We start from the raw sequence: 20020 nt of genomic DNA on the forward strand, positions 1-20020 counted from the left end.
TAGCGTTGTGTGAGTGTTTTTTGTTTTTGTTTTCGACTTCATATGACTACTATTTCCGGGGGAAAGACTGATCAAGAGCCGAAGTACAAGAAATGAAAGTGACAGGTAACGTTGGAAAACGCATGTTGTAAAGTAAGTTGTGTTTTATTTACTGCTGCCACTAGTCATGTACAGCAACAATGGCAATTGGATACTCGTGCAAATGCTATAGTTGCCTCAATGATAATAACAATATATTATATTACTGACAGTGGTTAAACATGGAACCATCATCCTGTGATACCTTTGTGGCCTTGCCCCCATCCACGGTGGGACAGCGCATCATCTTTGGGAAGAACTCGGACAGGCCCTGTGATGAGGTGCAGGAGGTGGTATATGTTCCCGCCAGTGACCATACAGAGGGAGGAAAAGTGGAGGTGGGTTGCACTGGCACATTAGTCTATGCCTGGTATGATGAAGTGAAGTAACCATGTCTTAACTGTGTCTCAACTGTGTCTCCTATAAAGTGCACATATATAGAGATTGACCAGGTTGCTCACACACATGCTGTGGTGTTGAGTAAGCCAGCCTGGTTGTGGGGTGCAGAAATGGGAGCAAATGAGCATGGATTGTGCATTGGTAATGAAGCAGTTTGGGGGAGAGAGAGTGCAGATGGCGACGAGTCCCTTCTTGGTATGGACTTAGTCAGGTAAACTACCTTCCTTGCTATATGCAAATAAATCGAGAAATATGAAAGCCTTATAAATTGATGCACCCATAGCTAGAACAAAACCCTCAAATTGTGTCTATTATTGTCTTAATACTGCACTATCTGAGGGTTTAGTGTTTGTTACAAGTGTGAGGGTGTTACTGCCATATTATCATACCATATTTGTTCTCAAGACTAGGACTGGAGAGAGCAGACACAGCAGAGAAAGCAGTGGATGTTATCACTGAGCTGCTGCAGAAGTATGGCCAGGGCGGGTCGTGTATGGAGGATGACAGTGGCTTTACCTACCACAACAGCTTCCTCATCTCGGACAGGAAAGAGGCCTGGCTGCTGGAAAGCTCTGCTAAATACTGGGCAGCTGAGAAGGTGGAAAGTAAGCATGACAAAAGAATGCACTTCACAATACGTCGTAGCAAGTCTGTTCACAAGATAGCACCATCATATTTAATTATGACAAAATATCTTAACATTTGTTCCAGAATGATGTTAAGCATAACTCTTGTTTCCCCTGTTGTAGGTGGATATCGCAACATATCCAATCAGTATGGCATCACTACTAAGATTGACAGGGAACACCCCGAGATGAGGGAGTATGCTCGGAGTAAGGGCTGGTGGGATGGAAAGAGTCTGTTTAACTTTGCATCTGTTTACTCCTACCTAACCACGGCCAGAATCGAGGCCTCTGGGAGCCGCTACTGTGAAGGGAAGACACTGCTGGAAAAAAGCAATGGTTTGTATTTCTTCAATTGTCTGCCAAATAGGGTCTTAAAAGAAAGGGTTAAATTATGTTGTTTATTTTTTTGAAGGTTCAATAACTGCAGAAACAATGATGGATATACTGAGAGACAAAGACAGTGGCATAAACATGGAGGGAATGTTCATGTCAACAGGAAGCATGGTGTCTGTGGTCCCCACTGATCCCGCTCTTCCCGCCGTGCACTACTTCACAGCAACTCCAGACCCAGAACGGTATATATAGTTTGGTTGATTTCACACATATTAGTGATCAAACTGTTGTCTCATTGTTGTGATGTTTATGCTAATTTCTTACATATTACTACAGGTCTGTATTCAAACCGTTCATTTTCTTGGACGGTGTGGGGCAGATAAAAGAGACATGCTCTCCGAACTATGGTGCAGATGATCCAGTGAAGAAGAAGCCTCGTTTCCAGAGCAAGCCAGACAGGAAACACAAGTTATTTGCCAAACATGAACTTGTGTCTGCCATTATTGAGTCGCACAAGGTAGAACTCTTGTTGCATATGGTCAGATTACCAGTTGGTTTGGCATTTACTAACTATTGGACATTGTTTGGACTTCAGGACAGAGGGCAGAGGATCACACAGAGGATGAGAGGACTTGAGAAAAACAGGATGGAGAAGATGGAGACGATTCTATCAGAGGGGATTAAAGAGTCTGAGTTTTTGGTCAACTTGTTTTCAAACTGTGCTCAAGAGGAGATGGCTATTTATGGAAATTGCTAAAAGGATGTGCCTTAGTTTTGTCATGAAAACACAGCTGTAGCAAGAGTCCAGTCCTTTACAAAGACAGGACAATATATATACAGCATCTATGTTTTAATATCAAAATCTGAGAGGATGTAAAGGACATTGAGTAAAAAAAAAAAAATCATATGATGTAGTTTTACTCATGATCACTGGCTTTTATTATGTACATTGCATTGATGAACAACGGACATTTGGCAGGAATCTTAAGTTTGCTGAAATGTGTGGGAAAATGTAACAATAAAAAGCTTTTTAATTAAATAATATTTTGCAAATACTTCAATAAACACAATATAATGTTCAATTCCCTCTGTGTACATGTAGCAATAGCAGAAGTAATCAAATCACAATGCATTTTCACATGCTGAAATGTATACTTACTAACTGGCTTACATATGACATTATCCCTTATTAGGTTAATTGTATTGAGGTATTCAGCAAAATGTCCATACTAACACTATTAGAGGCAACAATTTAAAGTCAAAGCATGATTTCACAAAAGTAAAGTGCAGCTTCAAAAAATATATTTAAGATATAATGTCAGCTAAAACCCTTATTTCAAAGCTTGGTTTAAAATAAAAAGGGAATTCCCAGACATCCAGGTAGATACGTAAGAAATGTTCAATAAATTGATACAACAGGACAGTTTGGTGATTAATCAAAACAATTCTTCCAGGGCTAAAGTTGGTAACTCAGTTTTCACAAGAGGCCAATGTCCAATTCAATTGAACAGGAAATCATTTACAAAGTCCAATGAATGGATACAACAGAAACGTTCTCAATTCAGCTGGCTGACAGTTTTGTGATTAGCCTAAACTGTTGACCATCTGAACCAAGAAATGTCCAGCTGTGTCAATATTGGGCATTGCTTAATTAAGTTGCTTTAAAATTTGACCTCAAGCAATACTTCAACACAGGATAAATGCATATTGTGTGGAGGTTGCAGTTGTCAGAGGGTTGAAAGTGTGAACAATAGGTTGAAATAAAAGCGCCATTTCATTAACATTTTCCTTAGTGTAAATCCAATGCTTTGGATGATATTGTCCCTTGATAGTTCCAATATTTAATGTTTGACCATGAACTGTTTGGACATTAAAGGTGCTATACCTGATTTTTTTTGTAGTTATGGAATTCAATTTGTTTTGTCTTCCTTAAGTATATTGTAAACTCAGACATATGTGGTGAAAACACTGTAGATCTAATTATAAAGCATTGTTAATTATAAGCATGTATCAATTTCATGAACTTGGAGGCTAGTTTTCTAGCATTCTTGTGAAAGTGACCCTGAATAGTGACCCTGCAGTTGTGAAATGTGGTTAGGGATGAGTTTCAATTTAGTGGCTTCCTCTTTCATTGTTTGAAATGAAAAGGTCAGGTAAAGGGCCTTTAAGCTAAATCCTTTGGTTAAAATGTATGATGAAATGTTTTACTCATACACTGAAACAATAATACAGGTGACTGTCCTGGAAACCATGCTGATGATTAACATGACGCAGCACACTGCCTTGCTGTAGCCTGAGCCCATACAGAACAGCCTCTCCCCGATCCAGGGCTAGTCCAACCTGCAGCAGCCACTCCACCAGCTCACAGCCCAGAAAACAGTCCACCATAGTCCGCTCCCCACACCTCCAGGTAAACAGAGCCAACAGAAGTCACACACAAGGTTAGTCAAATAAAGTTAGTCCACAATAATAAGACACTATGTGCTATCATCAAATGTGACCAGGCCGTAAGTGTGTAAAGCCAGTCTCACCTCCTGGGTCTGACTATGTCATGACTACACTGCTCTTTGTGGTATCTGGTGAACTGTGTGCAAGTCATCCTTGTTTCCTCAGGGAGATCCGTCCGTGGCGTCCCATGCCGTCTTCCGCTCCACAGAGCGTATAACCTTTATCAAAAATATGATGAATACATTGGAGTTAAGACGTAACCTGTCTACACCGGTTTAAACATGTTGAAAATAGTGCTTGACCTCTTAAATGGTAGAATGATAAAATGTTTGTCCAGTCCAAACAGTGCAAATGAGATAAGTCCCTGTTAGCACAAAACAAAGCAGTCACAACAGAAACACAGGAAATGCCTGTAATCCCAGTTTTAAGTATTTGGAATAGTTACCTGTCCATAGTTGGCCACAGCACAGAAGAACTGCAGCTCTAAATAGAGTCTACCAGGAAGAGAATTCAACAGCAGCCACAGGCAGCTGGACAAGTTCTGACAAAACAGGAATTAAACGGGATTTAACACTCACATAGAGGGAAGGGTTACAATGTAAGTCGAGTATAAATGGTGTGTTGATTAATGGACTAATGGTTGTGTGTGTTTGAAAGAATAACAGTGTAATGTAACTCATTACGCACAGCAAACAAGCTGACGATGAGGAGCAGACACAGGAGAACATGACGAGCCACTTGTCTATCTACGAGCTGCTGTTGCTCCTCTTGCTGGATGAGCAGACACTCCGTCGGCTGACAGTTATTCTCACACTGGCCTGGAGAACAGGAAAACACACAAACACATCTCAAGGACAAACAGGCTTGTCTTGTCAGAAAGACAAAAGGGCAGGTCCGTTGGCTTTGTGTTGAAAAAGTAATGTATTACAAATGAGACTACTATACCTAAGAGTGAGGAGGGTGTGTTCAAATTGGTGCTTATGATCATGTCGGGCATGGGCTGGGGTGGGGCACAGTCACATATGAGGCAAGCTGATAACAAAATCACATATGTCAGAAGGGGAAGCAGAAAGACATTCACAAATTGAAATATTTGCATTTTTCCACTGTGATCCATTATGAGGTCTCCGCTTACATGTAAAACAGTTGTTGTTGTGTTTTTAAATAGTCTAAAACTGACTTAACACCACTGCACTCCCAAAGTCAAAACCAAAGTGTACCTCTGTCACCTTGTCCGGCATGTCCATTAGGCTCCAAAGGACTTGGAGTTTCAGGTTCAACTAAAGTATCTTCATTTCTGAGCGGGTTTTCCTCGTCCTTTTGTGCCCAGCTTCCTCTGCTGAGACACACAAGAGAGCACCCTCCTAGGAGTATGCTCAGTGCAGCGACAAATGTGGAGCAGATTATCTAGAGAACGACACAAAATCAAAGACAGGCTTTTAAAGAAGGGTAATGTTATAGCAGGTATTAGGAAGCTATCTAAATTAGAGAATACTGGACAACAGTTTTGGAAGGTTTGCATACCTGAGGCCTTCCGTAAAAGAATGTGAAGTCTATCATGTCAGGCACTTTTTCCCCAAAAATGAGCAAAAGACCAGTTACAAACGCTGGGACCCTGGTACAATAGAAGTCAAGTCAGAAGTCAAGCATGAATTCAAAACCTTTCCACTTCCTGTGGTCCATTAATCATTTTAGAATAACAAAATTGTGTTTCCAAACTAGTCACACTTTTCTTTTGTTTCACTTCCCCTTCTTTCATTTTAGCAACTCACCCCCAGCCAACAATCACCAACATGCCTGAAGACACTTTCACATCCTCATATGTCTTCAGCAGAACAAGTGACAGCGGTATCAGACCTGAAAAAAATACAACTCATGAGCACCCCTAACTTTGTATGTCATTCTTAAATATGTTGTCCATACCTGACCACACATAAGTACTGTAGAGAGAAATGGATAGTATTGTGAATGTTAGGACCTGTCCAATGAAGTTGTCTGTGTTAATAATGAAGTTCCACAGAATCATTCCAAAGCAGGTCAGAAACTGTAGGACAGAAAGAAATGCTTACAAAGGCTTCTTCTTGATTTATAGAAGAAAATTAGGTTGTAAGTGTGTAAATGTGCCAGACCTGAGCTAAGAATAAATTGGTTGCAAACATGTGAGGTAGCCGCTTGACCTTCTTACTGAGAAACATGACACTGATTGTCCAAACCTGTAAAACATATTCAAATTAATTAGAAAAGAGAAACAGCTTTAACAGTTTAATTGAGTTTTCAAGCATAAGGCAATCAAATGCTTGCATGATATAGTTATTGACTGAACACACACCCATTAGAATTTCTGTGTTTGTGGGGCAGAGTAGATAAAATCTGTACTGCATTTATCTTTTTGTGCTTCCATACACAATGCACATTGTCTATATGGAAATAATACTGTACGACTGAAAGTATACACTTGTATTACTGTGCATGCACTTACCAGAGCAACTAAGCCCACAATGCTAATGTTAAAGCTGACATTCTGCAAGGACTTCATCAAAGCATCGGGATCCATCCAGCTAATTGTCAACAGCCACGCAGAGACATACATAATAGGAGCTGACAGAAACGTGCTGATGACCATGCCAGAGCACACCTGAACAGAGCGAAAGATTGTGTAGAAAAACAATGCAGAATTTGCCTTTAAAATTATATTTTTTTATACTTACAACTTCAACCTCTGCATTGTAGTAGACAGCATAAATGGCCACACTTGGTGCGGTGGGAAACCCTCCATAGAGAAATGCATAGTTGGAGAGACTGGAGTGGTTTAAAGTGCTGGTGTTGCTATTGTCGAGCAGTTCCAACATGTCTTTACACACCAGCGGCAATAATAACCTGCAGATTAATACAATACAAGGAATTAACATTTCTCCAGCAGGCAGGCACCACACTGAATTATAGTGTAGTAAAAACAACAAAAAACTATTGTGGCTTATTCTGCTAAACGTGTGGTCTGAAAAAAAAAAGTAAGTCATCCACACCATGATGGGCGACCATGGTTAAATTATTGAACTACTTCATTACTACTGTTCATATCAATAAATAAATAGTTTCTACTCACAGTTTTGCAGTGATGAGCAGTATCAACGTCACTACTGTCGACTTGGTTAACTTCCCCAGCTGACCCACCATGGACAGACCCAAATAGAAGAGAGCAGCGCCTCCAAAAGAGTTGGCCAAACCATCTACAAATGCCAGCATAAATGCAGGGATTCTCTGATGCAGCACAAAGTGAGCGATGATGCCGATTATCACCATGAACACTATAGGGTTCTTCATGACTTGTAAAATCACATGTCCCACTATGACAAGCTTTCCCTGCTGGTGGTTTGCTTGTTTTTTCCACTTTTGGATCTCACAGAAACCAAATCCAATGGGGTTTAGGATCATTAGTGAGACAGGTGCGACCAGGTAGATGTACTGGAGGTATTCTGGATAAGTGTTCTTATAGAGGGCTGCAACTGCAAAGTAGGGAAACGTATATTTAATGACATGAAAGGAGTTACAGTGCTAAACTACAACAAAAATCACATGCACAGAGCGTTGTGGAGGCCTACACACACAAGGTAAGCAGGTTTTGTACATAAGACTCCATGGAGAGAGGATATTCAGCTATTTGAAGATGATATTGTATCACCTAAAATAATGCAGCTTGTGATTGCAACCTTGCTGCTCTGGGGTAGTCTGACGGAAGCGAGGCTGCCAATGTGTGCCATCAGCCCTTCCAACCACCCCCCAGCCACTTACTCACACACTATATTCACCCAGGCCTCCTAGAGTTCCCCAGCGGTCTCCCATCCAAGTAAAGGCGGTATGCCCTTTTAAATTCTTATTATGATTAGCCCTGATTTTAAAAAAGTTCAATAATTACCAGTAATGTGTTTTGAGAAAGACAGCTGTCTTCATATTATTGAAATTGTACAACACAATTGTATTCTGTTTAATTCATATCGCTTATAACAAATCATTCTGGTAATAGCTTTCTGGTAAATGCTTTAAATGCTTTAAATCAAATAATGATTCTTATGAATAGCAAAGGAATGACAAAGAGCAGCAACAGCAAGTGTTCTTCGCCCGGGTGTTACAAGTGTATAATTATGGATTTAGCACAACTGTGTTCTGCCAGACACAAATGTGGGAACTCACCAATGGGATATCCTAAAGCAAAGTCATTGCTTTGGGTGGCAAAGATTGAGTAGAGCCCGGCTTTACTGAATCGACTGTCAGGACTGGCCACAACTAATGTTAACAAACATACAATTATAAATACTGCTGCTTTGGCTATGAGAATACTCCATAGGAACGGCCAGACGACGTTTCCAAAGTCCAGAAGCACCATGTTTTTGAAGAGCAGTGCAGGAAGGGCAAACTTGGACACAAAGTTCCCCAACCCTTTGGCCTGTGTGGAGGTGATGATGTTCGTCCTCCCGGCAATATATCCACACAGAATAATGCCAAAACACTCCAGCAGCGCGGGGAACAGGTTGTCTATGGACATGGCAGAGGAGACAGTGGAGGGGTCCCCATCCTCTTCATACACGAAGGCGAAGGTGTTTGTCTGCTTTGGTGCCATGATTCTGCCAGCTGTCATCTGTGGGACAGGGCCAGATAACCTGGCTCTAACCACAAAAACACTGGAAGAAAAAAAAGGGTGGAGATTTGGACACTCATTGGATCAAACATGAAGAGATATGAGCCTGATGATGTTACAGTAACCTTTGGCTCTCTGGCGTCACTCACCATTTAGTGTTTTTAGACAAAATGACAAAAGGCGGTGAAGTTTTTAATCTGATTTTTATATAGGCAAGTTATAGCTTATTTATAAATAATAGGCAAATAGGCAATAACATATGGTGGCCTTGGCCTTCATGCATTATATTAATCTCGATTATATCTCATTGCATTTCCTAATAGCAAGCCTAGCTACACTAATATTGTGTAGACTCAACGAGGCTGTCTTAAATGTTCAGATCTATTCACTTGGACAACAAGTAAGTGAGATTGAGGCAACACCTGTTGTGAAACTAGGCTTTACAAAACAACTTGATTAATTGATCGATTGATTGATTCAATAACAGGACAAGGGTACTTCAAGCCAAAGCGCCACACGTTGGGCTTGAAATCTGTTGCTAAATACAGTTCTCACCTCTGCACGCCGTTTCCTCCTTATCCGTCACTGAAGTCAAGCCATAGTCTACCGGTTTAATCTAAGACTGTTACAAGTAGGCTAAACTTGGTGTGGCTATTTAATAAAGTCCATAATGTTCCTCTAAAAAATCCGATATAAAGTCTTTGAAAGTGCGAAGTAGCGACATAGTATCCTGCTGGTGTCGCGCTCTACCCCACACATACACCCCACAGCGCTTTCATAATTCCCGATTTGTCAACAGCGACTCAGCCAATCACAGGCGCCGCAGCCAGATGGGGGCGTGGCCATCTCCAACTGTCATACTGTCCTGTTGTTCATTGTTATGTTGATTTTAAATGTCCCTTGGGCTATTATGCAAGTCTGTCTACCTACCTACCTACCCACCCACCCACCTTTCTATCTATCTATCTATCTATCTATCTATCTATCTATCTATCTATCTATCTATCTATCTATCTATCTATCTATCTATCTATCTATCTATCTATCTATCTATCTATCTATCTATCTATCTATCTATCTATCTATCTATCTATCTATCTATCTATCTATCTATCTATCTATCTATCTATCTATCTATCGTTTCTAAACTTGGCTGGTACTGTATTTATTTACGCATTATGTGTACTTGGGTGTAATGGGGTAAAACCAACATGGTGTGTAATGTGCATATGTATTTGACAGTCAAACTGAGAACTGTTTAGCTGGAGCGCACCTGTCGGTACTTAACAAAAGGGTTAAGCTTTAAACTGTTGTGAAACAAGATTGTAAAAAGGATATATATATGGTTTATTATCACTGTCAAGTTGTTCCCCATAAAAGTGTCAAAATAAATCAAGTATAACATATGCAAAAAATAAGTTTCACAGTGGTTAAATAACTAAATATGAAAAACCAAACATTTATAGGCCTATCAAAAGTTTACCAAACAAGAACAACAGGCTTTATTATTACAGTCAACTGGCTTACGCCACACAATCTTGGCCTATACCACACCGGGACATCAGAGCATGCTTAGCTCAATGAGACGTCCTGCGAACACGCCCAAAGTGCCAATGAGACACATCGCCATGAAGACACACAGCAGGATGTGGTCCAGAACCATAGCCACAAACTTCCACTCCTCAGCGGCCTGCACACGAATGACAAATACGGTTAGTGTAAACAAACATGGAAAAGTAGCAAGATAACCAAAAAACACAGTAGGCCTGATAAAAACCATTTCAAAATGTTTCTTTTAAACCTTTCAACAGGGCACTCTCACATGGCACTGGGTTTAGTCTACACTGCATGCCCTATACCTTTTTACATTATTCGGGCTTGGGACCAATGAGCACTGGCTTAAAGCAGTAAGTAGTAAGCAGTAAGTAACTCTTGCCCTAGAGGCCATAAGCGCCATTGCAGGTGTCGTAGCATGTTGTGTTTTTTTACTCATTAATCGTTCGTGAGAGTAAATACTACGCTGACAGAAAAGACAGAGGGAGAGAGGGATATTGTACATCCAATTACACAATGGAGATTATTTTTTTCACTCAAACTTGGCTGTAAATACAGTTTAAATGGTGCTAGCGCGCAGTTAGCTTTACCCGTTGCCTGCTAGCTTCTTCTTCGTGATTCCATTAGTGTGTATTGGTGGCTCCGACCCGGTGCAGGCAAAGTTGCAATTGTGGTTTTCTGGTCAGAGACACCGGGGGAGATGAAAGACCCCCCAATCACCCCATCAACACTTGTATTACCCCCAGCGGGACTACGGAAAGGACTTATTAAGGTAAGCAAGTTATCTAGTACTGCTTTAAGACTACGGTACTTACTTCAGTCTAGTTTGCAGAATTTAAAGCAGGCCTAGAGTAGAGTAGTCTATTAAGTATAATGAGAAACTAGGCTAATATCCCATCTGCAGAACATATTCAATGGATTTTAACTTTGAGCTGTTTTGTGGGTTTTTTTTTTTATCGTCTACTTGAGAATATTTGCAACTAAACTTTAAATTGATAATAACATAAAATTATTGGAGGCTTACATTGTTAGACTCCTCATCTGACTTCATGGTTTCTGCTATGTACTTCACCCCCTCGATGGCACTGCGCACATCTGGGTTCTTTGTGATGGGCGACTGGTAGGGCACTGGGGACGCCTGGTTTCCTGAGATGTCAGAGATGTCAAAGTCCGCGCCATAAATACTTTTAATCTGCTTCTCCTTTCCAGGGCGCTTCATCGTGGAGAAGAACATGATGTTGGGGATAGTTTCAATAAAAACCTGCCATAAAACAAAGGGCAAAGAAGCAGTAAAAAAAAGGGCAAATAGGGTAAATTGAGACGAGGGAAAAAAAATGTCAAGAAGAGGCAATAATGTTCTGGCACCACTAGAGGGCAGTGTACTACAGGTGATAAAATGTCATGTGCTCTCCTCTGTCTGTGTTGTAAATAGGAAGTGAACGTGTTCAAATCAAATAGGCTATTGATACAATTGTAACAATAACATTTTACATAACATAAAAATTGTTTATGTTTTTTTTTTGTTATGTTTTTGGTTCTCAAGACGATCATCCAGTCAGAACGATGAATGAGCCCTTGTGAGCATCGGCCCTCAGTAGGCTAGTTAATTCTGGAGATTCTTAGCTTTCAAATCAGGAATAATCAGGAATGGCATGTCATGCTTGTGTGAGTGCATCCTGCAGCGATCTTAAGTTACTCAAAATCAACATAAATTCTCTTAATTCAAACACATTTTAGTCTTGTTGTTTCTTGGGACGATTCCCTGAACACTGGTTACCTTGCGGACCCACTCGGGCATGGTGTGAGTGCTGGGGGAGCGGTGGTGAGTGTTGATCACAATGACGGTAATGATGATAGAAGCAATGACAAAGACCATGGTAAAGAGCATGTATTTTCCGATGAGGGGCACGGCGCTGGAGGTGGACGGGATGAGCTCCACTATGACCAGCAGGAACACAGTGAGGGACAGGAGGACGGAGATGGAGAGGGTCATCTTCTCACCTGCACAGTTAAAAACAGATTAAAAAGGAAAAATAACTGCCTTTCTAAATAGCTTACACTTTTGGACACCTTCTTTGTTTTTGTTTTTATTTTATGGTTATATGAAAAGATAATCCTACATATAAGCCTGACTCTCGGTAAGAACGCTTAGTATTAGGTGTAAGTAGTCTGCCTCCATCTGTCAGCAGAAGGAATTTGAACAATTCGAAATGGCTTATTGGCTGTGCAGCTATTAGCAACATGGTTTTGACAGATACTTTTCAGTGAGGGTATTTAGGCACGGTAATGATCACAACCTAAACAAGTAGGCTGTATACAGAACTTCTAAAATCACATATGGGAGAACCTTCTGCTCCACACATGAATGAAACAAAAAATATTCAAGGTGTATTTTTGAAATGCAATTAAGAAAAACTTAGCCAGTCCTCGAACCTCATTTTCCAGTCCTGACTCCCTTTGGACAGGGTGTGTAGACCTTAAACAATGGCTTTGTTCAACAATCTAAAGACAGTATACACTGAATAATTTGGCGAATCCTAATTGGCCATAGTAAATCAATGTGAGCAAATTGATTGAAGTGTCAGCTATCACAGCCTAAACCAGATCTCACTTGGCGTATTCATGTCCTCCTCACGCGTCTATGGATTATTCAGCTTTTTCCTACAATTGTACAATTGTCAATTTTCAGCGAAGATGACGACTGTGCCATTTTATCCAATGGAATTATCCAAATGTATAGCTGGAAAAGGGGTGCTGGCTGGAAGGATAATAAATGAATTTGTATCGTATCAATGTTAAAAACAGAATTTCTTGAGAGGCCTACATGAGCAAGGCCTCCAGACGCTTACTGCACTTTTAAAAATTGAAAAGGCGTTTTATCCTAAAATCAAACAAAAGAAAGTGTAAACAAACTGACAGCGATTCGCAGCAGCAGTATTCAGGGCGTGTGGTTTGTTTTCCCACTGAGAGCATCTCCTGGCATCAGCCTCTCCTCCACACGCTTCTGTCAGCAGTCATCTCAAACCCGAACATCAAGTGATGTATTATACATTAAAGCAAAGGCCTGGTTCAGACATGACAGCACTGAGGGACTCTGGGTAATGAGGCTGGCCTGCTCCCACCGCCATGCCAGATGTGCAGAGGGTAGGCTCTCCATACTTAAAGCTGTTGTAATCAAATCATTTTTTGTAGTAGAGTAAACTTTGTTTGTCACCATTGATTAACATTGTAATCGTGACATTTGTGAAAGAAAAACAGACCATGTGCGCTGCTGTGCGCCTAAATATAGCATATTTTACCCCAGCGCAAACCAGGAAATTAGAGGCTAAATTGACTCTGTGCATAACTTCAAATCACAACAACAGCGCCCAAGAAGTGTCTTCCTGTTTAGATCCAGCACACCAAAATAAAAGCGCCATCTTATTCATTAGTTCAGCATTTCATTAGTTCAACTTTCTTTCTGCCTAACTATTAACAGACAAGACACTAGTGTATTGTAATGTTGCAAGTACCTTAAATTAACCAAGTTAATTAACCAAAAGTCTATTGATGGAAGTTGTTTTTTGTTTTGTTTTACGCGCACAGTATTTCCAAAAGTGAAAAACAATCTGCAATAAAACAATATCATTTATGAGATTTGGCTTCTTAAAAATGCATATTAAATGCAACTAAATCTGATCCCAAATATTCAAATCCAATTATATAGCCATAATTCCCGCCGCTGCTCTTTTGTTCGCCGATATTCACTCATAGTGAGACCACTGAGAGACAGACAGACAGAACCAGGGCTCGTCTGCAGATTAAACATGGCTGACATTTTACGATTCACTGGCGAATTATTTATTGGACTCACTGCCTTGGTGTGAGCTTCTGTTGAAATGAGATTTGCTCAGAGGGACTTTCATTTTGTTTTGACATTCTAAAATTCACTCCCACCGAACCCAGTAAGACAAGACGGAGCCAGAAGACAAATGCCTATTACAAACGATGAGCCTATGAAGAATTAATTCTCTTCCTTCCTTTGTTTGTGTACAAATTTTCCACTCCATTCAAAAATTTTGATCTGCTTTTTTGACCATTCTGGACATTGACGCTGCTGCCTTGACTTCACCCTCTGTCCAGTATTGTTTATGTTGGCAGTCTGTGCCCATACCTGAGTCAGTGGGCAGGTAGAAGACCAGGCCGGTGAGGAAGGAGAAGAGCATACAGGGGATGATGACGTTAACGATAAAGTAGAGGGGCAGACGCAGCATGAGGAAGTGGTAGGTGATGTCCAGATAAGGCGTGTCCGGGCAGCACGAGTAGTAAACCTGGTGCTTCCAATTGCGGTAGTCCTTCATCACCCACTCCCCACTCTCCATGAAGTGGCTCAGGTCGGGATGATCACTGTCCTGGGATGAGAGATAAGGTATGCTATGGCTGGAAAGCAACATTTCCACAAATGTCCAGAAAGCTGTTGCATTATGAATAGAAAATGCTAACTTCTTAACATCTCAATTCTTTATGGGGACGACTTTAGCAACATGTTTCACAACTTTCAGGAAGCAAAGTGGAGCTTTACTGATGAGGTAATGCTACAAACAACTAGCCTGCTAAGAGCCCCCCATCAGTGCCACTTCCAGGTTTGTGATTGCCCAAAACCCGTCATGTGATGCAGGTAGTTGCTTTTTGCACCAATGTGTGTGAAATACAACATACTAATCAGTATACACCGCACTAACTATATGATGTATCCGGCACCACTGCTGTGTTTTGTGATATTCATTCTTCATTCTCAGTCATTACCGGGTTGATGATGACCAAGTTTCCATCGTAGGTCCAGGTGCCCAGCTTCATGCTACAGTTCTGCAGGTCGAAGGGGAAGTGCAGCACGATGATCTCACAGTAGCTCTTGAAGATGGCGGGAGGGTTCCATGTGATCATGCCAGTGTGCTCCAGCATCACTTTGGTCTCATGGACGATGGCAAAGTCTCCGTCTGCACTATGGAGACACACGAATGGATATGAGGGGTAAATTCAACTGGGGAGACTGTACTGACTAACTCATTCAAACAGCCTGGGCCTAGTCCTCTCCACCAATCATCTCTCAAGGAAATTACATTCAAACATTCCTTGTTTCAGCCATACCTCCGCAACCATCAGCTTTTCACCACAGCTTTTTTTTGTCAGCGCAGTCCAATTCAAGTCATTGCTTATTATTACTGCTGATCAAGTGAGGAAAGATGGATGTTTTCCCCCTCACAAATGTATCATTCATGCCACTGACGTCTCGACCTGCTGTGTCTAGCCATTCAATAAAGCATCCACACCACTCCAGCTAAACCAACGCATGTACACAAACACGGGCACATAAGCACCACATCAGGAGAGGATAATGAGTGGAATGCAAACGCGGGGGGACACTGGTGCCTGAGGATGCTTCCACTGCCACCGCACATGCAGCCAACCAGAGCGCAGCCTGGTGTTAGCTGCGGCGACGCTGGTTGTCAGGGAGAAAGGCAGCTGCATGTCAGACCAGGCATATGGCGAAAAAGGGGCTGGTGGAGGTGGGGGGGTCTCTGTTGTTACACCATGACAGATTTAGCCTGATGAAATGTGAGCTTTCACACGACAGACAGCGGCATATAGGAAAGTGTGATGCAAACATCAGGTGCTCTATTTGTTGCAGGAAAATAAGCTACTTAAGTACGCAGCCTGAGGTGGGTTAAGTTTAGATGCTGGTGGGAGGCTTACTTGTTGTAGAGGACCAGGTCGGGCCTCCAAATGTCAGTGGAGGGAACTCTGATCTTTCTGATTCCCCCGTAATCCTCCGGGTTCCACTGTAAGTTCACATCTTTCCATTGCTGGATATAGAATGAGACAGGCATGTACAACAATGGGAAGGAGTGTATAGAAAAACATGTGCTATATGCTAAAATATTTTTGGTCTAATAGCCTCATCGAGGGGTAGCCAAAAACACCAGGAATAAAACCATGGCATCCTATTGTGGCTCGGAAAAATAATCTTGCTTTGCTATCGTCCGAAATAAATCCTTTTGTTTAGCATAAGCCAGTCTGTTCATCCCATGCACACACGCCTTTGTACTCCATTGTGCTGAACTTTACCAAATCCCACTTGCAACATAGGCTACTGTTGTGTAACACAGTTACTTGATAAAAAAATAGTGGTATGGACTGAAAATGTATGATGCCCACTGCAGCGGCATCACATTTATAGGGCAAGTCAATAATTTATTCAGCTGATTCCTGGCAATTTAGTTTTTTTTAAGCATGTTCCAATTAGAGTTGTATAAAATACGTAAATATCGAAATAAGAAAAAGTGGGTCAAGAATAAAACTAGGACATTATCCAGACTAGTCAAATGCCATTGGTCCAGAATGCTAGTGAGAAGACAGGGATTGCCTAAAGCAGACATAATGCGACAGATGTGCTGGCTTCCACTATTTCTACTACAGACAACCTATGCAACAATCTATGTCAAAATGAACTGTGAATATCAAAAGTACCTGTTTGAGGCGCACGTTGCTGCTCACAATCTGGTTGACCTCGTCCTGTATGGGAGAATAACATTTGATGAAAGGTGACGCCCTGGTGCTGATGTCAACGTGTGATACAATATAGTCTCACCACACTGATGAGCTGGATGAGCTGCAGCCCCACTGTCACCACAACTGGGTCTTTGAAATGTGCCACCGGACGCACCACCTTGTTATAGCCGGTGAACAAGGTCTTGACCAGGCGGGTCTCATCATGGGACGCCCACACTACACCTGACAGACAGGCAAAAGCAAATGTGAGACTTGTTTCTTCTTCTAGCAAAGTGGATGGAAGTGGGTAATGGCCAGGATCCATGGTTTGGAAGGTTTTCAATGCTGACGGACCCTCTCACCAGAAAACCTACAAAACTATTGATCCTGGCACATTACAGAGACCACTGTGATCAAAAGTAAAGGCGCCATGCTGACCACTCATACAGCCACTGGGTCACTACAAGGTCAAAATACGAACAAATGTCAACTTTTTCATTCACATAAAACGTTGCATAATGCACCATTAAGGATGCTAATGGGGTTATTCTGACATTGCTCTATGCAGTGGTGTGGTGAGATGTCCTTTTAAATTTCCACCTTTTTGTATTGCTTAAAAAATGTGCATGAATTCAAGTAGTATAGGCAAGACTAGGCATAGACACAGCTGGTAAAAGCAGCACAATGGAAAGTGTCCACATGCCCATGTCAATCCAAGAGCCAAAACACAGAACTTCATGCAAATTAGTTTAACATATTGAGTTAGTTGGATGTGACATCTTACCCGCCAATATCAAGAGATGAAATGTAAAAAATATTGCCATCATTGCTGATAAAGCCAGGAATCCAAAACAGCACCTTCAGCACGTTTCCTGTTGACCGCTAAACAATTAAAAAAAAAGGCTTTGACCCACCTAAAACTTTCTTTCAATACTGACAAAAATGACTTACAGTTCGCCCCGGCGCTGTTCACTGGCACACGCCGTGGTATTGTCTGACGGACCCACTGCCGAGGATTGTCATCTGAGAGGTTCGCATACCTTGTCATCTGTTAGGAGATCAGCATGCCGGGCTAATCCACTACTGAAATATCACATCACAAAGTTGGCCGCGCACAACCTCAAGGTGCAAAGTTGTTCTTCTGTCGCCCATTAACTATTAGTTTATTAAAAAATGGACTGAAAGATAGGCCTATGTGCATTATATTATTCTATGGTTTGGAGGGGTGCGCCCAAAAAGAGAGAGAAAGAGTATAGAAGTGAAGGAGTCTGGGAATAACCTTGACCTTGACCCCTGGAAGTTCCCATTTACTCCCCAGGTGTCGGGTTACCTTATTAAAGCGGGGAGCAAATGGTGCGCTAACACAGAGCAGGCATATAATGACAGCTTTTTGAGATGGACCACACTGCCATGGAGAACTTTACATTAGAATACCAATGTTTTACTGCATTGAGTTTAACATGTGAAACTATTTCCATGGTTTAATTCACACTGCAGATTTTTTAGTGGATTCTTGATGTCCTTTTTGTGGTTGGGTGGACATTTTTCTTTTTTTTTTGTCAAATACCTCCCATGCATTGTAATCCTTGAGACGGGGCTCAATCAGCATTTAGGACAATTGAGATCCCTCTCAAAGAAAATAATCCTAACACTCCTCTAGTCACTTCAAACCACTATAATTTCATGCCCCAGTGGCACGGTGGCAGAGGTTTCAGCGCCCGTGCCACACAGCAAGAAATGGATGGGAATTAGTCCCAAGAATCTTTCTACGTGCATGAGTATCTTATGTGCTCATTAACATGCGCCGTCCTGCCCAAATCACCAAAGCAAAGACAAGGTGGAAGAAGAAGTGTCTTGCCCAAGAGCAGGTAGCATGCATGCTGTACCACTGCGATTCTGAATGTAAATGGCTTTTTTTTTTCTTTTTTCGACAGGACAGCTCCGGATTAAAGGGGGCGAAGAGCAGGAGAGACATCCAGCAAATTGTCAGAGGAAACCCAAGACACTGAGGTTGAGTATTGTTTTTTGTTTGTTTTTAAAGCATGCATTTTTTAAATTTGGGTTATGTGTGGAACAGCCACACTGACCTAAAGGCGAAACAAATAACATAGTATGGCTTCAAACTTTCAATATCTTTATTGTATTGCTTTTTAAATGAGTTAATCAGGATTTTAATTTTAAGCAGGAGGATTTAAGGACAGGGGATAACTGTCCATCTGCTGCTTCACTGTCATCTGTTGTTCCTTTTGTTGTGATTGGATTTTAGAAAGTCGATTGATTGAAATTTTAACACTGTGCCTCAAAGGTTTTTTCCAAATTCCTTATTTTGAGCTTTCAATGCACACAAATCATCTTTCACTGGCAAGAAGCATGGAGAATACCTACCAATTGTATTTTGTATTTTACAGTGGGCTATTTGAGGCCAGATGTTTTGCCCCACACCCCGTTTGTATGTGGCCAGTCAGCGACGGGTCAGGCAACTCAATTTCCTCACATCCCCCGTACGTTCCATCAACCAGTCACTCAAGCGCTCTCCTCATTCATCTCACTTAGGCACAAATGACCGTTTTGGCAATGTCCAAATTAAGAAGGATTTGTTTTAACCCGCCCACTGTCTTTCCAATCAGCCGGACCACCTGAATTCACCCTCTTCCAGCGGTCCCATGTCAGAATGGTCACTTTTGGCACTGAGCTGGGGGGGGGGTAATAGCAGGCCACATGTGGAGATTGAGGTCTCACGGGGGGACTGCATGAGCACTGGTGGGTTGGTGGTATTTGCTCCATTGCCGATTACATGTGCAGCGGGTGTGAATATCCGTGGGGGATAGATACAGTACATACTGGATGCTCATGCCTCAATACCGATTATGAGGATTACAGTGTGGCCTATATTTTATTTAATGTTACAGGCAAATACGTGAATGGTAGGAGATTGGTATTGTACATCCAACTAATCTCATTTATATATGATTTTGACCATTGCAGTCATTTTGAACCATAAGACATTATAAAATTATAAAACATGCACTGACAATCCTCCATTGTCAGTGATTCTGATCCAATGTACAGCTCAAGAACAGAACAAATTTCCCTGCAGGGACAATATATTAAAAATGTATCTTCATAAGACTAACATTTTGATCAAAATATTAAAATAAGCTGTCATGAGTCGTTATAAAAAGCAGACCAATGTCAAATCCTTTATTGTGCTTCTGAGTATTGTTCTGTTTTTATGCTGGTTGGGCCTATTTCGATGCAAACATTAGCATCTGAGTCGACACAGAAAGGTCAGTTATCTCATGGATCGCAGAATTTCATATCTCAGCTCATTACAGTGAATAAAGCGCATCCACCGCATGATGCCTTATCACATCCAGGACAATATCAAGTGCTGCGTTTCAGTGGACAGATAGACAGGGCT

The 20020-nt window shown here is 41.4% G+C and overlaps 3 protein-coding genes across 3 annotated transcripts; 1 reads left to right on the forward strand and 2 right to left on the reverse strand.

The window, feature by feature from the left end:
• Positions 1 to 49: 49 nt before the first annotated feature.
• Positions 50 to 2319, forward strand: scrn3 (secernin 3). The gene is made up of 8 exons (XM_079563120.1): positions 50 to 105; positions 252 to 416; positions 507 to 688; positions 883 to 1082; positions 1227 to 1439; positions 1516 to 1678; positions 1773 to 1953; positions 2032 to 2319. The coding sequence occupies exons 2-8, from the start codon at positions 261 to 263 to the stop codon at positions 2191 to 2193; spliced, it is 1257 nt and encodes a 418-aa protein (XP_079419246.1). The 5' UTR covers positions 50 to 105; positions 252 to 260; the 3' UTR covers positions 2194 to 2319.
• Positions 2320 to 3565: 1246 nt separating this feature from the next.
• On the reverse strand, positions 3566 to 8553 carry gpr155a (G protein-coupled receptor 155a). The gene is made up of 15 exons (XM_079562612.1): positions 8073 to 8553; positions 6988 to 7387; positions 6593 to 6761; positions 6364 to 6519; positions 6014 to 6097; positions 5808 to 5928; positions 5657 to 5741; positions 5409 to 5499; positions 5105 to 5291; positions 4830 to 4916; positions 4572 to 4702; positions 4330 to 4425; positions 4187 to 4248; positions 3968 to 4102; positions 3566 to 3840 (listed from the first exon to the last, which is right to left on the reverse strand). The coding sequence occupies exons 1-15, from the start codon at positions 8515 to 8517 to the stop codon at positions 3645 to 3647; spliced, it is 2445 nt and encodes an 814-aa protein (XP_079418738.1). The 5' UTR covers positions 8518 to 8553; the 3' UTR covers positions 3566 to 3644.
• A 1510-nt stretch (positions 8554 to 10063) lies between these two features.
• Positions 10064 to 17499, reverse strand: LOC306968439 (acetylcholine receptor subunit alpha). The gene is made up of 9 exons (XM_079563788.1): positions 17384 to 17499; positions 16700 to 16842; positions 16579 to 16623; positions 15805 to 15914; positions 14857 to 15052; positions 14225 to 14462; positions 11849 to 12072; positions 11096 to 11332; positions 10064 to 10207 (listed from the first exon to the last, which is right to left on the reverse strand). Exons 1-9 carry the CDS (start codon positions 17424 to 17426, stop codon positions 10079 to 10081), a joined length of 1365 nt encoding a protein of 454 aa, XP_079419914.1. The 5' UTR covers positions 17427 to 17499; the 3' UTR covers positions 10064 to 10078.
• Between the last annotated feature and the right edge of the window lie 2521 nt (positions 17500 to 20020).

Source organism: Gobius niger (assembly GCF_951799975.1).
Source record: "Gobius niger genome assembly, chromosome: 9".
NCBI classification, from domain to species: domain Eukaryota; kingdom Metazoa; phylum Chordata; class Actinopteri; order Gobiiformes; family Gobiidae; genus Gobius; species Gobius niger.

What these genes read in the sequence shown, in the direction of transcription:
- scrn3 (XM_079563120.1), top strand. Translation starts at nt 261, where the DNA reads ATGGAACCATCATCCTGTGATACCTTTGTGGCCTTGCCCCCATCCACG. An exon ending in CAGAGGGAGGAAAAGTGGAG is followed by an intron (nt 417 to 506) that starts GTGGGTTGCACT and finishes TCTCCTATAAAG; the next exon opens with TGCACATATATAGAGATTGA. An exon ending in GCAACTCCAGACCCAGAACG is followed by an intron (nt 1,679 to 1,772) that starts GTATATATAGTT and finishes ATATTACTACAG; the next exon opens with GTCTGTATTCAAACCGTTCA.
- gpr155a (XM_079562612.1), bottom strand. Translation starts at nt 8,517, where the DNA reads ATGACAGCTGGCAGAATCATGGCACCAAAGCAGACAAACACCTTCGCC. An exon ending in TGCCGGACAAGGTGACAGAG is followed by an intron (nt 4,917 to 5,104) that starts GTACACTTTGGT and finishes TTTTGTTATCAG; the next exon opens with CTTGCCTCATATGTGACTGT. An exon ending in TCATCGTCAGCTTGTTTGCT is followed by an intron (nt 4,426 to 4,571) that starts GTGCGTAATGAG and finishes CTGTTTTGTCAG; the next exon opens with AACTTGTCCAGCTGCCTGTG.
- LOC306968439 (XM_079563788.1), bottom strand. Translation starts at nt 17,426, where the DNA reads ATGATGGCAATATTTTTTACATTTCATCTCTTGATATTGGCGG. An exon ending in GCAACGTGCGCCTCAAACAG is followed by an intron (nt 15,915 to 16,578) that starts GTACTTTTGATA and finishes TTCTATATCCAG; the next exon opens with CAATGGAAAGATGTGAACTT. An exon ending in CTACCTGCCCACTGACTCAG is followed by an intron (nt 12,073 to 14,224) that starts GTATGGGCACAG and finishes TTAACTGTGCAG; the next exon opens with GTGAGAAGATGACCCTCTCC.